Source organism: Callionymus lyra, chromosome 2 (genome assembly GCF_982586985.1).
Source record: "Callionymus lyra chromosome 2, fCalLyr1.hap1.1, whole genome shotgun sequence".
Lineage (NCBI taxonomy): Eukaryota > Metazoa > Chordata > Actinopteri > Syngnathiformes > Callionymidae > Callionymus > Callionymus lyra.
In genome coordinates, this window is record NC_141819.1 from 25,617,103 (window position 1) to 25,641,492 (window position 24,390).

Below are 24,390 nucleotides of genomic sequence, written 5' to 3' on the forward strand. Positions count from 1 at the left end.
CAAAGTCTATAACAAGTTTTCTTATGAATTTATCATGCGTTTTCTTTCAATCTTAATCACACGTTGCTCGTTTCTTTTACTCTGTTTACAAAAAGTATTTTACCAGGCCGTGTAGAAACTGATCAAAAGCATCTACAGTCAAGGTCTTTGAAAGAAGTAGCTCGTGTGGCCAAGTTTGTTTGTTGTGCCTGATTTGAAAGCGGCGACACCAGTTAAAAAAAAAACAGACAGAAGGCTCTGTTTACAAGCACAGATGTCTTTTGATATTACTTTCTAACCTGAATCATTTCCGCTCTTGATTCCCTCAATGGTTCCATTAACTTCATCAGCAATTAAGTTATGGTGAACAGGTGTTTGAAACGTGATCAAGCAAATAGCGTAATTTAAAACTCAAACCCAAGTCAATGTTTTGTAGCAGAGTCAGTTAGAGTCAACAAGAAACAACATGACTGTTAGTCTCTGCTGTAATTTAAAATAATCAAAATACTAATTTAGCCCAACGATTACAGAAGTTGATTGTTGGATGAATAATAATCTCCCCAATGTTGACTATTTCAACACAATGTCCTTCTAAGAGAAGCAAAAACATCAACAAATTACATCAGAGATTGCATTTTCCAGAGTAATCGCTGACATTCTCAAACTCTATCGCTCTCTTAAAAACAGCTTGTTGTCGTCAAACAACAAAATTATCAAATCAATTTGGGACACAATCTGTACGGGAACAGGAAGTTAAGCAGCTTGTTGACAATCAAACTCTTCTATTTTCATAGGCTTTGCTACATATCTACACTGTATCAATAATGACACTTCATTTTTGATTGACACTTTATACCACACCTGGGCAGAGTGCGGCCCGGGGGCCACATGTGGCGCTTTGACTGTATTTATGCGGCCCTCGTAATGTCAAAGTATGATCATGTATAAATAGTTCTAATCCATTAACAAATGTATTTTGTATTTATTATTAATATACATTTTCACACTTATTCTTTCCCCCCTCCTTTCTTGTGTGTAATATTTCGAGTATATATTAATCCCTCAAAACATTTTTAGTTAGTTAGTTGAAAAAATGTTTTGAAAAAACTCATAAATAAAATAATAAAATTGCAGCTTATTTAGCTTAATAAATGTCACAGCCTAATGTTAAATGTCCTTTTTTGAGGGATTTTCTCATCGTTGATTACGTTTTTGGTAAAATGTCTTGTGTTGTTTCTGGGTCAAGATAAACGACCTCCACCACTGCATATGTATAAATGGAAGCCAGGGAGGTCGTTCATCTTGACGCAGAGACAACACAAGGGATACCACAAACACATTTGTTTTGGGGCCTTTGGGTCACCTTGACCCTGAGATAACTCAAGGATTAAATGGTTTTAATTTTGACACATTTTTTGTTAGACAGTGACAAAAAAACTAAAAACTGTCGTAACTTAAGAGAGGAAAGTAATAATATTTATATGAACAAACTCTAGGGAAAGATTTCTCCTCCTGAAGCAAAACTCCAAAACATGGACAAGTGGTCTGCATTAAAATTGGATCGACCGTCTGTTTCCATGTGATTGATCATTCATTCAGTTTACTGTAATTGCTGACTCAAGGTTACGGACCAACCACATTTGTTTTCTGCCTGGGAGGGAGGATAAAACACATCACTGCGCAGAGGTGACAGGCCAGAGGGGAAATAAATGAGGTTAAATAGGGACAAACTATCCTCTTGTACACAGACCAGTATATATACTGCAACCATAATATGTTGTAGTGTTTTTATCCTCTTTTTTTTCCCATGACTATGCTGTGAGATTTAATAGTGTGGTGTATTTTTAAACAAACAATATGCTATGTCTTATGGTTTATGTGTTTAAAAATGTCTACAATAACCACAAACCAGTTTTATTGGGCCGTCTTCACTAGAGATGGATGTCAATACTGAGTACTAAAATGGCTGGTCTGGTCTGACGTAAGCGGTACTGAGAGTTCAGTTTATTATTCCTGCCCCTCTGTTCTTTTTTTTGGTGAACGCTATACAATATTTTGTCAGTTAATTCAAATGAGGCACTTTTAGGCCTCTTTGCTTCAGCAGGTTGTGGACAAAAGTAATTCCTAAAATGTTTTTGACAGAAAATAAATGAGTCTGTCACAATTGACAATGATCCTTGAAATAAAACTCACAGAACATAAAAAATGTATTTATTTTATTGATCAAATAAGCATCATCACACCCTTCTGTTATCTCAGGGTCAAAGTGACCCAAAACACATTTGGACAACAAACACATTTGTAAAAGGGTTATCGGGTCACGTTGACCCTGTGATAACACAAGGGGTAAAGCACCAGTTTGGAAAAAGTATTTCTATATTTTATAAACCAGCATTTTGTTTATCTTGGGGTCTAAATTTTACATCCTACAAAAGGTAAATGTTTAAATTATATTTCAGCAATTTCAACCTGGAGATAAATTGCATCAACTTCAATCTCAACATTTTGTATTTTATGGTCCCTCTGTTTACTATCCAATTGTCATTTTATACCAAATCAAGTTCATCTAATCTCATCGGAGCGTTTCCAAGGATTCTCCACCGAGTAGAAATATTGACGGACTAAGTGTGAACTGTTAAATCATAATTTTGGAACCTTGGCGATGATTTATTGTCTCACATTTACTCGGGTTGCATCTTCCACAAATAGCCTCACGAAAACGAATTCATATCAATCTGAGCTGAAGGTGATTGATGGTCGTTGACATGGCAACCGTGCAGACGCCTCACTGCCTCAAAACGATGGTGATATCTATGATATCGGCGTGACAGACAAACTTAAGTTTTTGAAAGTTAAAAAAAAACGTGTCTTACATCACCAAGCAGAAGGAGAGTCTTGAGGAGCGACAGTGCTACTGAATCTCTCGTGGCCTTCTGGAGGCCATTACAGCTGAATGCACTTAAAACAAACTGTTCTTTCCGCCTTTAAATAATGCATCTGGCGTAACATCACAGGGGAACTTGACAATCTTTTTCTGTTCCAGACCTGCAGAGGTGTTCTTTTGGGCAAACATTTTTAGACAACAAGCTCTCACCACATATGTAAAAACTGGACATTATCATCGATGTCATTATACAGTGTTCTTGTGGTACATTTTTTTATTCAAATGAAATGTTGAAAATGATCACAATTTCTAAAATACGTAGTAAATGCATAGCAACAAGAGAAAAAAACAGAATCGTAGCTGGAGAACATGCAGGTTTTAGAGCATGTCGAGCACCACCGAACAGATCTTCAGCTTGAGGATGATCTATGAGAGCTACCTGCAGCATTAACAACACGTTTACCACGTGCTTGTAGAAAGCTTTCGATCGGTTATGACATGCTGCGCTGTGGGCACCGATGAGGAAATATAACATCAGCCTCAACCTTGTCAGAGTCATTCAACATCTGTACAACACAGCCACCAGTGCAGTTCTTGGAGATATTGGGGATTGGGTCAAGACAACAACTGGAGTGTGCCAAGGATGCCTTCTCTCCCTCATTCTCTTAATCTTTTTCTGGAGCATATCATGAAGGATACGCCGGCAGACCATAAATATATTGTCAGTATAGGAGGCAGACCAATAACATACCATGACATTGGCTAGCTGGAGAAGAAAAACTGACCGTGCTTGTGGAAAGGATCTCCAAAGCCTATGGAATTGAAAACCGTGCAGAGAAAACCAAAATTATGAACAACACAACAGGGGCATCCTCTCAGCGACCAATTCAATGGACAGGCACTGGATACAGTGCCAAGCTTTGAATTTTTCGGAGCTCTGGCAAGAATCAGCCCACATGGGAAGACAGAAAAAATCAGTCTGGCATCAAAGGTGAGACTGCTGCGATCTCTGGTCATCTCAACTTTTCTATATGCTTGTGAAACATGGATCCTTACAGCTAAGCTACAGAAGAGAAGGACTTCATGGAGATGAAGTCCAGCAGAACCAAGCTATCTGCCTACATGATGACCTGCTAACCACTGCAACCAAACGGAGACTCAGGTGGTACAGACACACCAGATCCTCACGCCCGGGCAAGAAGACCATCCTACAAGTAACGGTACACGGTGGCAGGAGACGAGTTGAACAGAAGAAAAGATGTGACAACATCAGAGAATGGACTCACATGAAACTCAGTGAGGCAATGAGAGCTTCTTAGGACAGAGAGGGATGGACTGAGCTGGCAAACAGATCGTCTGTGATGACCCAACGACCCTCAGGGGTTATTGGATAGACAAGAGAGATAATGTGTCCTTTCTGGAATCTTCGAAAGGTCCACTCTATAGTGCAGCCATGATAGAAATGATTGCAATTACTGTCCCCGACCAATTGCCATGATTATGCAGAAGAATGTTTAAATAATAGCTAAAGAATTCTCTTCTATTCTCAGGTCATGACAAAGACTGGGAGCGAATCTTACATTTTTGACATCAGTACTAATACCAATACCTTCAGTTCTATATGAGGGTCCGAGTTCCTTTTTTCACTTCAAATGTTATAAGCTCCATTTTAACAACCTAAAAACCGCCTGCAATTTTTTGTGGTAAACAGGTGGAAGATATATATAATATATAATATGAATGCCCTTTTTGAAGTGATGGGTTGATGAAGCTTCATGAAGCAGTAGCCTTTTTTTAAATACCTCAGTAGGTGGCGCTATCAGGTTTTAAAATGATTTAAAGGATTTAATGCAAAAAGCAAACAAAGCAATGGATTCAACTGTAGAGGACAGAGATTCATGAAGTTGATTCTGGTAAGAAAGAAAGTGACTTGTGAAGCTTCCTGAATCCACAACTACATTTAAAATGGAAGGACAGACGGCAGCTCGAGCAAACAAATACATCTGAGCTGCCTGCAGTCAGTATGTAAAGCGTAAATGAATTCCAAGCTGAAACCCAATTAAAGTAGCAACTATTCAGCTGGTGTGACGCACAACTAAAATGTATTTACACATGAAACAGTCGCTGCTATGAATCCCAGCTATAAATATGTAAGCATATCTGATTTGAATTCTGCTGAAAAAAGCCACCTCAGCGGAGCAGACTTTCTTCTTCTACTTCTACTACGTTTGCATTCCCAGTCATAAAAAAATGATGCCGCAGACTCGTTTAATATTAACCACTTGTCTGTCCCATCCGCGGCTGATACGAGTCAGTGAGCTTTTGAGTTTGAGTGGAGTTTGTCTGCTCCCACAGCTGCTGTGGAGGGAGAGGTCCTGCATGAGTGTCTAGAAACTGAATCCGTTGTGTTTCACCGCAGTGTTGACGGAGAGTTAACGTAATTATTATGAATCGTCACGACCCTGTTCATCAATCTACCGTGTGATTGGAATTTTCTTTTCCACCTGATCTTCAAGCCTTAAACCTTTAAATAATAAAATGCACTTTAATTCCAAAGAACCAGGCCTTTGCACGTGTGAGGCTTGGGACTGTGTATCCCAAAGACAAAGTCCAATACACTTCACCTGTCACTCGACAACAATCAGTCTCCAGCTTGTCAGCTTTGCCTCGATCATGTTCAGGGCCATAACAAACAGTCTCTTTTTAAATATCCAAACACAATCTTCCACTGTTGACAAGTTGAAGTCTGTTTAAACTGCGTTATTTATCCATGAGGCTTGACAATTCTTTTCTCCTTTTAGAGCCTTCCGCAGCACATAGACCAGGGGAATATTTCCATTTCAAACCTTGCTATGTAGACATCACATGGTGTCAATCAGAGGCCCAGATATTTAGACTATTACGTCAAATTATTTAAAACAAAATTTTGTGTAATTCAGACTTTAAATAAATGCTGGCTTTCTTTTTAATAATCCTAAAAAGGCAACTGTTAGTCAGCTTTCTTTAAAAGGCGTACACACAATGAATGTTTAGTGGTTTACTAAAGGTACCCTCTAGTGGAACTGTGAAAATAAAAGATTAAATATATAAATAAAATAATCTTTTATTGTAAAATGGTTCGATACGATCTGGTAAAAACAGCACAACCTAGCATTCACGGCTGCCACGGCAACTATATGAATAGAGTCGTGGTTGAAACAGTAAAGCTGAGAAGAAAAGCCGAAAAATGCTCCAACCATTGCATTATGTATTCATCAGTGGAATAAAATGCATAGAAACCAGTTGAAAGATTATTTTGTACGCTAAAGTTTAGCTGTGAGTGTTTTTCTTGTGTTCGGCTGAAAAGGCTTTTTTTCAAAAAGCACTCGACCAAAATTCAAATTTATGCTTCAAAACTTGACAATCCTTTCTGAAATTTAATAAAAGAAAGAGAGTTTGAAAGTGTGTGGCCAAAATCATTCAAAACATACACTTAAGGGGAGATGTCAGAGTGGACCCACCAGACATCAGAACAAAGACAGGTGAAGACCTCCATCTGAGCAAGACTCAAAGGTCTCGTTTCAACACGATTCTGAGACTGACAACTTGAAATAAGTGCTTCAAATCCCTAAACTACTCTGTTAACCTTAATCCTCAACACTTGGCCATGACATTGTGTTTGAAATTAACACTCCTAAGGAGTGACATTTCATTGCGATAAAGAAGCTTGTTTTCAGACATCTTGAATATAAAAGTGAAACAGTCTTGATCTGAAACATATTAACTTGAATCAAATTAGCTTTATTAACAACTGCAGGTCAACAAACGGCTCATACAAACATATTGAGTAAAGAAAAGGAAAATGTTTATCGGCAGTATTATAAACAGGATTTTTGGGTGGTTTTGGTAGTAAAGAACAGAAAGAATGAAACAAACAAATAAAATAAGATGAATAAAATCACTGAGTATCAATGAGTATATTTAAACCCTTTGGGTTATTTTTCAACTCGCTTTTTTTTTATTATCTTGTAAGGTTTTAATCATTGGTCTTAAAGATGATATCATCTCATGTTGACAGCAGATGTTATCAGTTTTACAGCTTGAATATCTTAAGATGGAAGAGATTACTAGAAAAAGCATTCAATTGAAATTGAAACCATACAATAATATATAATATAGCATAATAGCATAATAATAATAGCATAAAAAACTGCTAAAGAGACCCACCATCTGCAGCCCAGTCTTGAATTTACCTTTGGTGACTCCTGGGTAAAATTACTTCTAGAATTCTTGTTCCATTGTCACATTTCTATACCAATTATAATCCAAAACCATCCAGTTTTTATTTTTGTTTTACTTGTTTTAGAGTGGATTTTTGTTCAATGCACAAAATGAATCAAAAAAAATTTGACCCGCAAGTTGAACAATTTAATTCTTTAAAAATACAATACAAACTAGAACGTCACTTTATTCTTGACATTACAAGATGTTTTAATGTTGACATTTTCCTGGGATTGTTTGCAACTCTTCATGCTTTATGAAAGTTCACGGCAAGTTACAAATAAAACCCCTGGTTTCTTCATGTTTGTTTTACGAATGAGTGTTACTCAAATGTTTATTTCGTCACGGGTATACACTTCATTTAAATCAATGTAAGCAGGTCGTATTTTGGAGCCTACCTCGGGTTTTACAAGGTCTGCCGGCGTCCTGCAGCAACAGTAGCAACCTGACAAACCAGAGTGTCTGCATCAGCGCTTGCTGCTGTTATGAGGTGCAATAATAATTCAGTGAGTGATCGACACGCCAGCAGTTGCCAGCACAGCTTTCCACTCCGTTCACATGATCCCTTAATAAAAGCACCACTGCACGTTTTATAGAGCGGACTTCAAATAGACCATGTTAATGTGAAGAAAAAAAATGAATAAAGTTCAGCGCCATGATTCACAAGGGTTCAACTTTATGTGTTTTTGTTGTAATCATCCTCCTGGCTAGGTTGAAATGTGCTGGTTAATCATATTCATACATTCATTTTATATTCATCACATATACATGGAGTCTTTACCAAAGCTACTCAAGCATGTGGTGCTAAGGAACTTGCCTAAGGGTACCAGTGGGTTTGAATCCCACTAGGTACCTCACTGGGATTCAAACACATGACTTCCTTCATTGTTGCTAATATGCTGCTGTTTTCGTCTGATAAAACACACAAAAAATGATGCATCCCTTCTTTCAATTTCTGTGTGGAATTTGTATTTTGTCTGTGCTGCATGGGTTTACTACAGATACTCTCGTTTCATCCTACACTTCAAAAAACATATAGTGGTTGGCATGGCAACATCTTTTTACTGTGAATAAGATAAGGATATTAGATGACTTAAAGTTCATTTTTTTTCTCAAGTTTATACCAATGATAACATCAAGTCTGAACACAAATGAACACAAAAGATAAAAAGGTTCACTACCAAGAGTTGCCACAAACGGAAATAGAACCTAAGACCTTCTTCATGCAAGGCAGAGAACCAACTGCTGGTGGATTTCTGAGGTTTTAATAACTCATCTATAGGAAATGAAGAGATTAAGCTACTCATTTACCTGCAGGAAATGATGATATAAAATAGTTTGTTTTTTCTTACAACACTCTCCAGTGTAAACACTCTGCTACTAATCTATCAAATTTGGATTTTTTTTTTACATAAAAAAAAATAAAACACATCCAACCAGAATATTGGTGTACTTTTAACCGTCAAATTTACAAAAGAATAATTAAAAATGAATCTGTCAAATGAATGCATACACAGTACCTTGGTTAGTACTCGAAAATGGTGTTGTTTAAGGTCACCGTCAGCTGAACGCCAACTTGTCTGTTAAAAACCCAGATAGTAAAATACAGGGGCATCACACCAGGAGCAGCAGAATTAGGAGATGTTTGACACAAGGGATATACATTCACATAAAAAACAGACCTGAAATTTAACGACTCAGACTTGCTCATGTAAGCTCTTAACAACTTTAATAACACTTACCCACCCGTTCGTCTGCCGCGTGAAATGGTCTGCAGATGCCAGACACTTTTGTCCCGGGTCAGAGGATAAGTATTTACAAGTATGTTTGCAGCGAAGGACCCGAGGACTATAAACACATACAGCTGTCCCGGGTCAGTCACAGCACACACATACATTCAGACAATGGATGTAAAAGTTTGTTAACCACATACAGTGCACATTGATTTATTGTTGAAGATTTAGGGCAGGGGTCCCCAAACTATTTCCTGTGAGGGCCACGTAACTTTTCCCTTCTCTGATCAGAGGGGCCAGGTTAGTTTGTAACACAAAAAGTTTGAAATGAATAATAACCAAACAACCATCTCTGGCTTCTTCAAAGATACAAAAGTCAGGATATATATAATAATACTATAAACCAGACATTTTTAATGAGCAGAAAGCTACTCTAAAAGATATTTCATGCCCTAAAAATGGGGAGTCACATATTTTTGCTAAACACTATAAGAAAAAATAAAACTAAAAATTGGCAACGCTGGTTTAGGGTCTTTGAGTAAACTTTTCACTCATTTAGTGGATTAAGGTTTCTGCAGGGGGCCAACATAATCCATTTAATCCAATGAACTCACAAAAACAATGTGTCAAAAACCCCCCAAGGTTTGAGTTTTTCAGGACCTTCAACAACAACAAGCAGGAAGGCTTCCATCTAGAAAAAAACAAGTTCTAGGTATTCTTCAGTCGTGTAAGTGACAAACATCTATTTTTCTAGCACCTTTATGTTCCTGTGATAGGTTGCCTTTCGTCCAAGTCCTTTGCCGAACAAGGCGGCAGCTTTCCAGTAACTTTTGTTGGTTAACACGACTGACTGCTGAGAATAAATCTATTCCCCACAATTACATGCTTTAGCTTTTACGAGGCTCATTTCTCATTTTGACTCCTACTTTCAGTGTTTTGTGTTTAACGACACAGGTATGTTGGCACAAAACCTGTCCTCATTTCTCTGCTTTCTGTCCTCCCACCTCTACTTTTCTTCTCCTCCCTCAAGAAATTTAGCAGAGTCCTCGGAGCTCAGAAATCGGCAGTTAGAATTCTTCATCATCTCCCAGAACCAAGGCCCTTCCTGTCTAAAGTGATACTCGCTACCACATGTCCCTTATGCGGCTTCATTTTTAATTTCCCCGGGAAATGTCTGCATGGACGTGTTATTTCGATGCTGCAATGGTGCGACATACTATAGCAGTGTGGTCACACCGCATCAAGTTTTTCCATTACATGGTAAGTACGGGAAGAGGTGTGAACACAGGAGGCTTATCTACTGAAGGGTAATTTGCTGAGGCAGAACTCTGACCAGGCAAGACCATTAACTGTCCACCCAAACCTCAACCCCACAAGACGTATGATGCGAGAGGTTTGTACGGACATAGATTTTTATTATATATTATTATAGACAGTTGTCTGGTATAAAGGTCCATTTGTCACTTCTCTTCCTAGTCCTGGTCTTTATTTCATTGGCTCACTTTAAATCTTAGATGACGTGTGATGACATTGTAGCTACAAAATATTTCCCGAAGGGTATTGTTGGCAGTAATACTAGGTACTTCTGAAATTTCCATTGTCAGTTTCTGTTGCCAGGTAGTTGAACATTTCATTTTGATGAATTCGGTCAACAACATTATTACACTATTTTATAATTACAATAACTGTATTAAACTTTTCTTTTTAAACTTCTTTTTCTTTTCTCAAATTACACTCTTTGGTCTTTCAAAAAGCACTATAGTTCATGGAAGAGGAAAGTTTGGTACCCAATGTGTCACTTCGAGTTGTATCAAAAAAATGTATAAAGTGGAAAAAAATTAAATAAAGAGAAGCTTATTTATGGTGAAATAATATAAAATGAACCAATCAATCATTTGTAAAACAAAGGTAAAACCCGTTGATTTATTTTAATGTGCTTTAAAGACCTAATTTGTAGGATTTAAAATAGTGTTTCTGGCTGACCTCTAGTTACATGTATCCTTTTCCGATTTTTTCTTCTTCTTCTTTTTTTTTTACAAAACAGGATAAAGGCTCTTGTTGGATCAGTTTTCCATTTGACTTTCTTGGTAACTTGAAAAAAGTCTATCAAGGCTTCAGATGAAAACATCCCTCAGGTTATTGCAGGCTGCAATGATACATCTCAAATCCAAATGTGTATTTTCTGCATAGCAGCTTTTGCCATTTTTTATATGCTTTTTTTTTTAATCAATGAACGTTAGTTAGTTAATACTTTTGCAATATCATCATTGCATTTCATTTTCAATTATGATCGTATTTAACTGTATTTCTTTTTGGTTAGAGGGACTTTCTCACTCCTCCACCTCCATGTATAAAATATGCCCCTATCTAATTTGCAACTTTACTTTTGGTGCCACCAACCCTTATCTATAGAAACCACCATGCATGTTACTTCTCTGGCTCCAGAGGAGCGTAACAAGGCTGGATCTCAAACTTTGAATTACAATATTCAGTCTTCCAGAAAAGCCTTATAGTTGGAGGAAGAGGAAGTTTGGTTGCTTGGGGCCTTATTATGTATTTTATAATTCATATTTAAAAAGACATACAATTATAGGAAGAAAATCCTGATGAGTCACTTAGAGGCGTATTTAAGGAATTAAAGTTGATAAAATAAAACAAATAAACCTATGGTTTATGAAACAAAGAACGTATGTTTGTTAATTGGATAATAAAGGACTTTTCAGTAGCATTTAATATGTGTTTCTCCGCTCTAGTGTCGAAATAGTGTATCTGCTATTACTTCTTCTTCATTTATTCTAAATCTGTTTTAACAAACAATATATTAGTTCTTCTTGGGTCAGTTTCACATTTTGACATTCTTGGTAACTTCAAAAAGTCTCTTAGTATGTATGAAAACACTGTGTCAGAACAACTATTTGGTGGTCACACGACACAGAACCTCGGCTGTGGGCAGTTTAAATGATAACTACTACTACTACTACTACTGTTCTACTGTGAGGGATTTTGTAACACAATTATTTGTTGTAAAAATTGTTTGTTTTTTCCGTAACTCTCATTGCTGCACAGTAATCCATTACAAACACAAAATATCTGTCGCCAACTTTCACCGCTTGCGATGTCTTATCTCCTCAACTGGCGGCTGTGCTACTTAAACTGTCACTCATTCTCAGTCCGTTTGAAATATATGATTGGAATCTGAGAGGGATCATAAAAACATGACCTTTCCCAGCGTGAAGCTCGGAAGTCGAAATGCTAAGAGTGGATTACTGCGACGTGTGACACATCAAATCTCTACAGACGGACACATTTCATCAGCGTATGAAGCTAATAATGACCGTAGCATAAACATGACCTCAGTGACTATAAGACCACTCAATTCATTCCAGCCACTATATAATCCCCTGGTAAAGAAGCGGCAGGTTTGTTGAGTCGCTGATTGATCTCACTAAATCCAGGCTGCAGCTTTTACCGTCAAGGTTTCTTCACCTATGATTAGAGAACAGCTATTCCCATTCCCAATCCACAGGAGTCAATGTTATCAGCGTTCAGAAATATAGCTGAGGGATCAATAGGGCATGGAGAGAGAACCGGAAGAGCTCTGTCTTGTTCACCATAGTAGAGGTGACCTCTGCTCTATTCATTCCATCTAAGTGCCATTCATTTGGCAGGCCAGATAGAAGCTTTGTAAGAAGAGATAAGAGAGCTAATGAGCAATTTGTTATTATCTCTGACATGTTTTGGATGGTTTCAGACAGGAATGGATGCAATTCTTTTCAAAATAGGTTCATCTGCTAGACAGGGAAAAACAAAACAGATGAAAATAATAAATATGAAAAAACATTAAAATATATATATTTGTCCGATTTGTTGTTGTTGAATATTTCAGCTTTTAGTTTTACGTAATATAAATAAGTTAACTTAACTTTTCATCAAAGCAAAATGTGAATATAGCATTTGAAAGATTTTAATTAAAGATGTGATGAGTGTGCAAAAAATTCAATTTTCTGTAAGCACATCGCTTTTTATGTTATCATTTATTCATAGAAATGAAATGTACAGTCTTAAGAGTGTACAATGTAACATTAGATTAAAAGAAAGGACATTTAAATAGCTTGGCCTCAGGGGTCAAATGAAAATTAGGGACTGTCGCTGAGGTCCTCACAACAAGTTTACTTTCTTAACCATTGTGTTATCTCAGGGTCAAGGTGACCCAAAGGCCCAAAAACAATGTGTCTGAGGTATCCCTTGTGTTCTCTTTGGTTTATGGTGAACGACCTCCACCACTAGATATGTATTTATGGAAGCCTGGGAGCTTGTTCATCTTGACCCAGAGACAACACAGAAGATTATTTTGAAGTTAATTAAATCCTATCACAATGAGGAAATACATTTCTGACACTCACACATAGGGAATGATAAAGTAAGTTTGTTAGTTTAACGTGTTGTACAACAAGTTTACATTTTAGAAACTATTTCAAATATAACAAATGATCTTGTAGTTGATGAAGAAACATGCACAACACTCAAGTATAATAGACACTAATGAAGGAAAAGGTGTCTGTTAACAATGACACAACACTTTTAAGCAACATCTGTCCTTCCAAAGTGATGAAAAAGAGTTACCAGATGTTTGGACGACCACTAACACTCTTGTTGTTGGAGAACACCTCACAAATTACGAAGAGCATTTGAGGATGCTCAAGTGTGAGACACTTCCTCCATCTCGGTACAGTATTTTGAGAACCTGATTTTGGATTTACAGTTTGTTTTGCTAGCTGAACAACACCTGTGAAGAAACCATAGCAGCGGCGCATCAACATGGCTAAACGGGTCATTGCCTACCTAACCCTAGAAGGCTATTGTGATTCCCTGCCAGTCGGAGTCGGAGTCATGTGGGCGAACACCAAATTTGGGAACAGCTGGAACTCCTGCAGGAAGCACCTCTAATACCTTCAAATCCAAGGAAATGACGGGAACATTGTCTTTAAACAGTAACAGAGCATTTGTACACATTTCAAGTACGCTTTGCTCTTTTACACCAACTGTGACTAGGGTTACGTGTTCACCTTTTAAAGCCTAATTAGTTCCTCAGTCCGACTACGCCAGTGCTACGTCTGTGCACCCAGAAGAAACAAAATGATCTTGGTCTGAGAAGGCAAACTAGATAATCAAGTTAATATCATGAGCCTGCATGTAACCAAGTGATCTGCACCTGTGTAAGCCTCTGGAGCGCCTCAGAATCATGAATATGTTCTCTATGATTCAAAAGATTAAGTGGAGAAAAAAAGAAGGAAAAAAAACGTATTTTGTTATTCCTGTAACATCATGTTTATTCATATAAATCTCAATATAATGAACCAAAGAAGAGTTGTGTTGAAGTAAAGCAGATCTGGTGTCTCATACTTGTGGTCCGTGGGCCATTTACGGCCTGTGATAGGATATTCTGGCCCTATTTTTGTTGTCTACTACACAAAAACCCATAACACTTTAAACAACAAATTATAAAACCAGGTTTGTCATAGACATTGAGAAAGAAAAGGCTCAAAGAAAGAATAGTCAGGGACATTGCATGATAATATATTTATATAATCAATGATATAATTTCAAAATTAATTATAATACATGCATGGAGTTATAGCTCACAATTAAATAAATGCAGAAATAAATACATGTCATTATATAACTTCAAATATATGTCAAATTAAGCTTACACGTTATTCAGTAAATGTTGAATGGTTTGTTGAGTCAACAGCCGAGTTATTACTGGACAGTACTAAGTTGGTTGGCTCATTATCCACGATTCCCATGTGGCATTCTGCAAGGATCTGGTTTAGGTCACATATTTTTTCCCATCGAAAAGCTTCCTCTTGGTCAGATCATCTAGGGACTAACTGATATTTTTTCACTTCCATTTACAAAAACACTTGGATTTACTGAACAACCTCCCCCGTCCTAGCATGTCTTGATGAACCAGTCACAAAACTTACATAGCTTCACTCATAGTGGCCTTAAAGTATAGCCCCCAATTTTATCACTTCATTCTGAAAAACTCTTGTGTTATTTAGGATGACTATTGTTAATTTTTTTTTCCATTAATAATTATTCTAAAAACTATTTCTGAGAATTCAGCAGTAATTAAAGTTATTTGTGCTGTAATGTTTAATCGAAACAGCTCCTTTGGATTCCTGAGGTCAATGAAATATTTCATTCTCAGATGAAGTGACATTCAACCACCTATCAGTAAATGTCCATCATCTACATGATTTCCTATTGAAAACTCTAGGGTATATATTTTCCCTCTTCGTCACCATGATTGAAAACTAAGCAGGGAAGTTATGAAAATTATGCAGCTCTGTTGGCCACTTCCTTATCAGACTTAAAGTTACAATACAATAATAATAAAGACACTTTACAGTCAAAAAAGAAACAATCAAAATAATTAAACAATACAATAAAACAAATTTCTAAAAAATATTGTGCTTTTCATGAACAATAAATAAAGTGACAACATTAAACTCAAATTAAATTCAATCAAAATATTTCACAAACACAATCATACAGTGTCTGGTCCAGCTCAATGTCTTTTGGTTAGTGAGAGCAGAGAAGAAAAAAGAGGCGACAGTCGACACAACTTCAATAATTCTTACTGTGAAGAAGAGCTTGTGGACTCGGAATATTGAGTTTAGACCATATTACCTTCCTGGGGAAGTTCCCAGCTCCTATTTCTGTTTTTTTTACATTCCGCGGAGCATAGAAATACCGTTTTGTATCATCTCATTAACTCAGAGGTGGCAGAAAAAACATTTAATTAATCATTGTTTTGACCGTTTGTTTTTTTTCGTTTTTTTAGAATACATGAGTCAGCAGTGAAAGTGCAAAGACATCTTTGTCTACCGACTCCATCTGCTCTGGAGCCTAGTGAGCCTCAAAGCCCCAAAGTTAGCTTTATTGTTACTGTTATTTGTGTTGCTTGCAGACAGAAGGAGGTTATAAGAATACATTTAAAAACATCTTCTTTCTAAGGTGTGTCTCATACTTTCAGAGGATACTTTTTGAGGATTAAATCAGATACTTGTTATTCAAAGCATGTTGAGTTACTGGAAAGCTTTATGATCAACACTGTTTTCTCCCTTTTTTTAGGATCAACATCCGTGAAGCCAATGCTGAGGTGCAACCAGCTGTAGTTCACCAAGTGTCCACTTGAGGCTGGCTGCAGAAATACCATGTACAAAAAAAACATGTTCACATATTTCACTATCAGCACACACCGTGCAAGAGGGTGGTATTCTTTATTTGCACTACTTTAGGAAACACTAAGAACTATGAATGATCCTTAAAGTCTACTTGCTTTGCATAAAAACTTTCCGATTGTCTTTTCACGTAAACAAGATTATTTACTGGTGCCCACAGATGAAAGCTTTCAGATTAGGGAGGCAAGCAGAGTTCATCCTGTGGGCAAAGAGAAGGATGTTTTCAACTGAAAACAATACTGTTTCCTTTTGCTAAAAATAAGCTCATGTTTAGATTGAATTTGCCTTTTCGCTGTCATAGTGTTTGTATTTCTGAAGGTACACATGTAGAGTGGTTTCCTCTCCACTGTGAATTTATAGCCAGTGTCACTGAGAAGCATAAGGATTTATTTACGACTGACAGCTATTCTTACTCAGTGAGCTTCTTGGACAGATAACAAGAGTAATGAAAGATAAACGTTTCCAGTATAGACTGAGTGAAAAAAATAGTCTCGTCCGTCTATCATTTTTAACTTTCTTCTGGGAATTAATTATGTAAGCACTAATAACTACGTCAGGATACGGGCTCCCCAAAAACGATAAAAGAAATGTGCTTGTTTTCGCCAGTGCCACTGATTTATTGCTCTAAAATCAAGCGTCCTCTATTTGCCCTTCCTTCACCTCTGGAAATGTATTCCTCCCGTATGGTCCATTAGCGCCTGAACATACATAACATATGAGTCTGTCATGCTGACATACAGAAAGGTTTTTGAGAAGAGAAAACGCATTTGTTTCATAAAGTTTCTTTTGGCAGTAACTAATGTGGTGAAGCGGATAGATGTGAAAAGTTGTGGGTCGATTTTCTTAAAATTCAAAAGTGTTGCATCGTTATAATCTTGAAACGCAGGACTATAAAGAAGAGACTAGGTAAGACTTTGGTCGGAGTAGTGTAGGTTTCCATTACCTCTCTTCATTCATGGCTTCATTTTGGATGGAATATTACATCATCTTGTGTCCACGAACAGAGCTAACGCACTTGTAAATGAATTATTAGACGCTGACTTAATCCAAGCTGACGCAGTGAAGAGAGTGTTCTGCACTTTTATTAAAAATCTTTAGTTTTTTTCCATTATGATTTTTATTGCTCATTTCAATGAGTTTCTCAGAAAGTTCTTATTAATTGTAGGCTATTATTTAAAACTTTATTGACAAGATAACACGTTCAAATGAATCTTATATTAAGCTATAGATGAAGACACATTGTGTTCAATACAGAAGATCAGAGGAACGCTGAAAATTTAAGATAGAGGACAAATTTTACCAGCTTTCTCAGAACAATACCGACTTTGTTGGAAATGGTTAATGTGCTTTTTGTTTTTCATCTTTCATAAGTGGCTTTCTTTCCTCTGCTTTCATGGTTTGACAACACACAGTCAATTTAAAAATTGAGTATAGCAGCCTTGTTTTCTCATGTAGTAACTCCTGTGTGTGTTGAATTGCTGGGATCTATTTTTCCTTAATCAACTATAGTCTTATTTCAACTGTATAGTGTCTTGAGACAACTTTGTTACGATAAGACACTTTAAATAAAATTGAATTGAATTGAATTGAATTGTGTCATGTGACTAACAGACAAAAAGAATACATGAAATACCCAAAACACTGTTTTTTTCAGTACAATGTCATAGCTATTGATGTATGAACTTAGTGTGTTATTATCAAGAACACATGAAAAATGTCTAGAAATCAGTTCTTAAACTAAACTCTTATGATCTATTTTTCTTCATATCATTATATTTGTTCCAACAAGTGAACCTTTAGTTGAACTAGACATTATTGTCAACAAGAAACCAAAGAAAACAAGGCCGCTCTCTGGTTTTATCTTTCCCCAGACGTAATTTGTTTACCAAACAATGTTATTAAAGAATTAAGTTTCGAGAAATATCTGGTTGCGTGCTTCAGGAGGATCGTTGTCCTAATCTCTAAGGTAGATTGAGTCTAATACGTTAAACTGGCACGTACCTCACAAACTGCTGTTATGGGCACGTAGCGAGGCTGTGTGTGTCAGCATGAAACTCTCAGTGCACTGCTGACTGCTGGCCGAAGGTGACCTTCGCGGCGACCGCTGAAATCGACGACTCCTATTAAAGTAGCTGCCGGCCGACCAGGACCGCTTGTGCTTCCGGAGGTACTCCTTGTAGTTCTTGGTGAGCAGCGTGTAGAGGAAAGGATTGATGCAGCTGTTGGAGTACGTCAGACACGTGGTCAGGTAGTTTATGATGCGCTTGGCTTTGGTGGAAAGCGGGAGGTTTGGGTGGAACTGACCCAGCAGCTGCCAGATCCAGAAGGGCAAGAAGCATGCCCAGAACAACAGGACAATGGTGAATATCAGGTACAGCACCTGTGGAAAAGACACAAAATAAACGTGAAAATGATTCATAAAGCAACTTCATAGTCATAAAGGCAAATTACCATTAGGAGACAAAGGGACAGGGCTGCTCTGGTGAGGCTTCATCAAACATTGTTGATATCTTAGAGCTCAGTAGGTGGCGCTCAATTTAAAAATAATATGAACATTTTAACTCACTACCTGTTTTAGAGCAGAGAGTGGCATCTAATGAGTTATAAAAAGAAGAAAGAATACTGCTTCATGAAGCTTCACCAACTCATTGCAGTAGCAACATAACTCACATATTCCAGTCGAGGGAACTTTCTGTTAAAAAGATCATGTTCTTTTTTTTATTAAATGTCAAATTAATGGAGCAGAAAGTTCCATCTAGAAAGCTTTAAAAATACTGCTTCATGATGCTTCATTAACTTGCCGTTTTTTCTGCCAAAAATAATAATTACTAAAGGAATAATAACTTAACCATCTGATAAACTTGATTCCCAATAACCTTCTTTGCCTTCTGAATTAACTGTTAGTTAATAATAATATATATAATAATTACAAATTCTACTTGGAATGGGATGAAAATATTAAAAACTATTGTGCCCACAGAATTATTCCTGTCTAGAAGTACTGGCACAAGATTCAAAACAAAACTGTAATTATAATCTAGCAATTTAGGCATCAGCAACCATCGCGTGTTTGCAGGGCATCTGATAATGTTGCATGAATGTCATTCCTTTTCAAATGAATTATTAACATCATTAATGCTCAGCGATGGCAAAGGACGGCTGTGATATTGGCCAAGAATCCAAACGCGTATCTGTATCAAATATCAGAAAATGAGATTGTTGGAACAGCTAAGAGAAATTCCTTGCCTCATCATAGCTCTCTTTGTCTTCATCATTCCTGGGAGAGAAGGATTTCCATTTTGGTTTGTGACCCTGATGGCCGTAGAGCCCTGGTTTTGGCTTCTGATGCTTATTTTGTTTATTTCCAAAGCTTTTATAAAATCAACAATGAGGAAAGTTTAAACAAAAAGGAAAACGTTGCCCTTTTCTTTCAGCTAAACAAGATTTTGGAAAAACACACAATCATTTTCCGGTTCAAAAGGAAAACATGAAGCCTAATTAAGAGAAATACTATAAATATATATATTATGGTTCTTAAATGGTACATGGTTCTCACTGATATGGCCCTATGTCTGCTTGTTCAGCACTCAAAGTGCTTTACGTTAAGTACACAACGGGTGTAGTGTATTGCAGCGTCAGGGTTTAAGTGTCTTGCTCAGGGATGCAAGGACACGATTAAAATAGAACCTGCAACTTCTTAGCCACAGGTCGAACACTTTAGCATCACAGCTATGTTGTTCTGTTGTTGCAATCCTCCTATAAGTCTGTATATAAGTTGTTTGTCTGGTTAAACTGTATAATGCAAGATGTCCTCCAAACTGGTCCAGTACATTTTGTTCAGAAGTTGTATTTTTTTTTTGCATACTATTGTATTTTAACTAAAATTCTCATACTGATTATGTGTATATTGTCAAAGTTGAGGAAAAAAGCTGTTTCTGATTTCTGATGACCTTGTACAGTCTACATTGTGTTTGAGCTTTACGCAGTGTGAGGCAATTTCTTTTGTGTCTTTTGTATTTTCAACGGCAAAGTATATTCATTAAATCCGCATGGATTTTTGTTATCAAGTTTCCTGACAGCTCGAGTCCTCGTTGTCCCTCAGAACTTCCTGCTTCAGGAGTTTTGGCTGAAGATGTTTAAAAAGTTAATGGGGTTCTTATTCATCCAGTCAATGGTTTTCCAAAGACTTCCAAATGCGAGGACTGGAATGAGTTTTGGGAAGACATTTCTCCTCATACCTTCAATTATGTTTTAAAAGGAAGCTGCCTGGTTCTGATGTTGGAGCATCATGAGGTACACAGTAGCCGTTATCTACAGACAAATGCAGCAAACTAGGTGTTGCATAAATGTTCAACTGTGCCAAAAACAAAGACTGTCAATGTGAGATCAGGTGCAGGTGCCAATCACCGATTCTAACAAAACCAATTCAAATACATTTAAAAAAAAACTTTTTTTTTACCTTAGATTTTTATCAGGGCAAATGAAAGCGAAATAAGGCTCAGAACACTGCGTTGCTTTTCGTCTGAACTGTTTTGTCACATCCAGTAGCCACTATCATTACGTTCTGACTTCTGTTGGTTTCATCAGGAAGGGTTTCATCAAAAAAAACAACAACTTAAAAACTTGACTTTACATTCTCAACTGTCTCATTATTTTTTCAGTATTTGGTAAAGACGTGGATTATTCAATTCCTGTAGCAAGTGGCGTCATGTGTGGTATGTCCTACCCAACATGATTATGCATGGATATGTGAGATTATAAATATTGTTTCTGGCTACACATAGTGTCAGAAGAGTATTATTTTCCAATTTGCCTAAGTCTCCACATGTGAATTTGTTTTCTAAACCAGACAAAGTCTCTTGTAGTGTCAGTGTCTTGTTTTAACTCACCAGTAACCTGAAACAGTTGCTCAGTATGTCATATGACAACACTGACTCTGACCCAGTGTTTGGTGGCCGCATGGGAGGTGAATGGAATCATTGAAATAATAGCTTGGGATTCCTAATGTGAGTCATGCCAGTCTAAAATTAAACCTCTACAGAATTAATACAGTCAAAGTGTTGCTTGTTGCTGCATTTAATATTAACAAAGGAGTTTTAAAATGTGACAAAAACAAATTAAACAAAAATGTCTAAACACAATGAACACTGACCTTTTGGTTTGGGAGTTTCTTTGTTTGTTTGAAGGTCTCCGTCTGTGAAACCCAATACGTCCGAGCCAGCTGACTGTACAGGTATCCGATGATGAGCCCTGGCGCAACGATGCTCGTGCAGAACAGGAAGGAGATGTATATTTGGTAGGAGAGTGGCGACAAGGTGGGTTGACACATGGCCTTGTTGCCCACCTTCATCAAATGAATGCTAACTATCATCGGTAGCGTCAGTATGAGCGATGCAGCCCAGACCACCAAAGCGATGGCTTTTCTGTAACTCTTGGACCTCTTTACCGTGTCAAGCGGCTTCAGGACCGCAAAGTAGCGCTCCGTGCTCATGACGGTGAGCGTGAAGATGCTGGCGTGCATGGTCAGGAAGTCCATGCTGATGAGAATCCGGCAGCCAGCGTCCCCGAAGAACCATCCTTTGAGGAAGTGGGTGCAGACCACGAAGGGGATGGTGAGCAGATACAGTAGATCTGCGAGAGCCAAGTTTATGATGTAAATGTACATGGACGCAGCAGTTCTCATCGAGTGGCACATGACCACCAGTGTGTAGATGTTCCCAGAGACGCCGACCAGGCACATGATGGATAGGATGGTGCCGATGGTGTAGGTGGCAGCGGTGTCCTCATGGGAGCTCAGAGGGGCGGTGGTGGCGTTGGGACCTCGTTCCACCAGCCCCACCACGGGTTCCATTGACACTGTGGTCATTTCCAAGCGTGTGGGAACTGCAAAAGAGTCACAACAACATCAACTTTCTCAGACAATACAAACAAATGAATCACTCTTATAATGAGTGTAAATAACAACAAGTCATAGAGTGAGTTTGCTGAAAAAACTTCTTCATTTCTTTTGCGGAGAACACTGGTGGTCTCCCTGACATAATCCAGATGTATGTTTTGACCGCGGCGACAGGGATGACAGAAAGGTATTGAGGGACCATCTGAACATGCCGGCTCTCAGCCTAATGCACTCTCCTGCTGATGCTGTTATTGCCGTTAGAGCCAAGAAGAAAGTGGGTTCGTCAATAATCTGACAGGGAAATAGCATTAATATTTATAAATACTTTAAACATCTGACCAGGAGTACATCAATCTTTCTCTGACTTAAATTTAACCATCAGGTATGGTAACATTTAACCTGCTGTCACTATTTTAAATCAAGCTTCTGCTATTTCTGTCAATGACGCCATTTGGGTAGACAAGTTTGTACACACTCATGATGGTGGTTTGCTGCCTTACTATAAGGATATTAAGAGCTAGAAAATACGTGGAAATGATTCATGTGTTCAACAATCCATCTGACTGACCTGGACTCCCCAGTTCAAAAGAGATTAAGACGAGTTGCGTCAGTTCCGTTTGCCCAGGAAATGGACTTTCTAAACAGCTGCCATCAGGAAGAAAAATTACAACACACAACAACATACGCAGGGAAAGTTTCTTCCCCAGTGCTGGTATCCTTAAACCCTCACCCCGCTGACAACTCACTCAACACTTTGCACTGTTTTCTCTTTATGCCTCTTTGTGTTCTATGTACTGTGTTTAATGTAAGTAAGTAAGTAAGTAATTCTTATTTGTATAGCGCTTTTGTTGGACTCGTTGTTGGTGATCTCCATCCAACCAGTCCTCCACCTGTTCATTCAATTCAATTTTATTTAAAGTATCAACTCATAACACAATTATCTTAAGGTACTTAACAGTTTGAATAAAACTAGATAAGAGAAAAGCAAAAAGACCCAGCAAACCATTTTCTCCAACCATACATCTGTAAGACTAACCATCCATCCAACTTTCAAAATATACAACTACTATACTACCCATCCCTACACTTGTCCGTCTATCCATCACTTTGTGTATATTTGACCTAATGGTGTTGAAATCAAACACATCCAAAATTAAATGTTAAGATGCTTTAAAAATTGATTGCTGCACTTGTGGCAGACGACAGGCTTGTAAAACAAGCTGCTTCGTGCTCGAGGGATTTTTGAAAGTATACACAACACACATCCACAAGATACACAATTACAACTTTTATGAGCACATCCTGATTCATTCCTCCAATAAACATATTTTTATGAAGCACCTTTGAGTTTCTAAATAAACAAGTGATGACACTCCTCATGCAGGTGCTCCGACTGTAGTAGTTTGCAGGCTAAGTCACAACTACACTATGAAGCTCGGGTAAACGGGTTCTGTTGATGTGCTGAGGAGCAAATAAAGAAACCTCAAAAGAAAAGAAACCTAACGAGAGGTTGCTGTAATTTGCTCTGTGAACATCTGAAATGTCTGGAGCTGAGCAGGAGTCGTGCATAGCGTAGTACAAGCATCATATACGAGTACTCCTCAGAAATAATTGGTCTTTTGAATCAAAAATGTAATAGATAACATTGAATACATGGAGAAGGCAGCTTTTGACTGCAACCTTACACATAAGAGCCAATAGATTTGTTGTAATTTAACCAACTTTTAAGACAAAGTTATTATAGATGATCTAATTGGGGTCTTTGGAGTTCTCATGCAGTGTGTAAGGACTTACCTGGGTTTACTCTTCAGTAACAGCTTCCTTCAGCCATCCTCTTGATCTGACAACTCTAAACTTTGCTGAAAGATTTGACAGGGCTTGAGGCTCCTTGTAGACTGCAGCGGATTCCAAAGATAAGAACGTGCAGGTGAGAGCAAAGAAGAAAGTGTCCGGAGGGATTTAAAAATAACCTCAATGAATAAAAAACACCATCATTGTTAAATCATTTCAAAGCTGTTAATATAAAAGTCCAGTGTCCTCTGATAGCTCTAAAAGTTGCATTTCTTTATCTGTTGTCCTCCAGAGATGTCAGAAAAGAATGCAGATAAATATTGAATGAAGAGCAACGGAGATTAGAAGAGAGGATTCAGCCCGGTAGATTCACCGACGGAGAGAGTCAGAGCCTGTGAGCCAGAGCAGCACTGGGGCGAGTGAGAGCGACAGTGGAGAGTGAGACGCTCTCTCGCGGAAGCCAGAAGTGGGAGGGAGAAGACGAAGGAGAACGGAGAGGTATTCTGGAAATGTGTTCGGCTCTCCCCGTCTTCCCCCCATGCTGTTTATTTCTGGGCAGCCCGGGAGTGCTCTGTGATCTATATACTTAACCCCAGG

General features: G+C 37.8%; 1 protein-coding gene across 1 annotated transcript in view; it reads right to left on the reverse strand.

Annotated features, from left to right (window-relative positions):
- Nucleotides 1–24,161, reverse strand: part of uts2r1 (urotensin 2 receptor 1) — a 41,808-nt gene extending 17,647 nt beyond the window's left edge. Inside the window, exons 1-3 of the mRNA XM_087782872.1 lie at nt 23,797–24,161; nt 21,259–21,989; nt 18,108–18,486 (exon numbers count right to left, since the gene is read on the reverse strand). Of these exons, the coding sequence (XP_087638998.1) occupies nt 18,109–18,486; nt 21,259–21,972 (1,092 nt within the window). The 5' untranslated portion in view covers nt 21,973–21,989; nt 23,797–24,161 and the 3' untranslated portion in view covers nt 18,108. The remainder of the gene's footprint in view (nt 1–18,107; nt 18,487–21,258; nt 21,990–23,796) is intronic.
- Between the last annotated feature and the right edge of the window lie 229 nt (nt 24,162–24,390).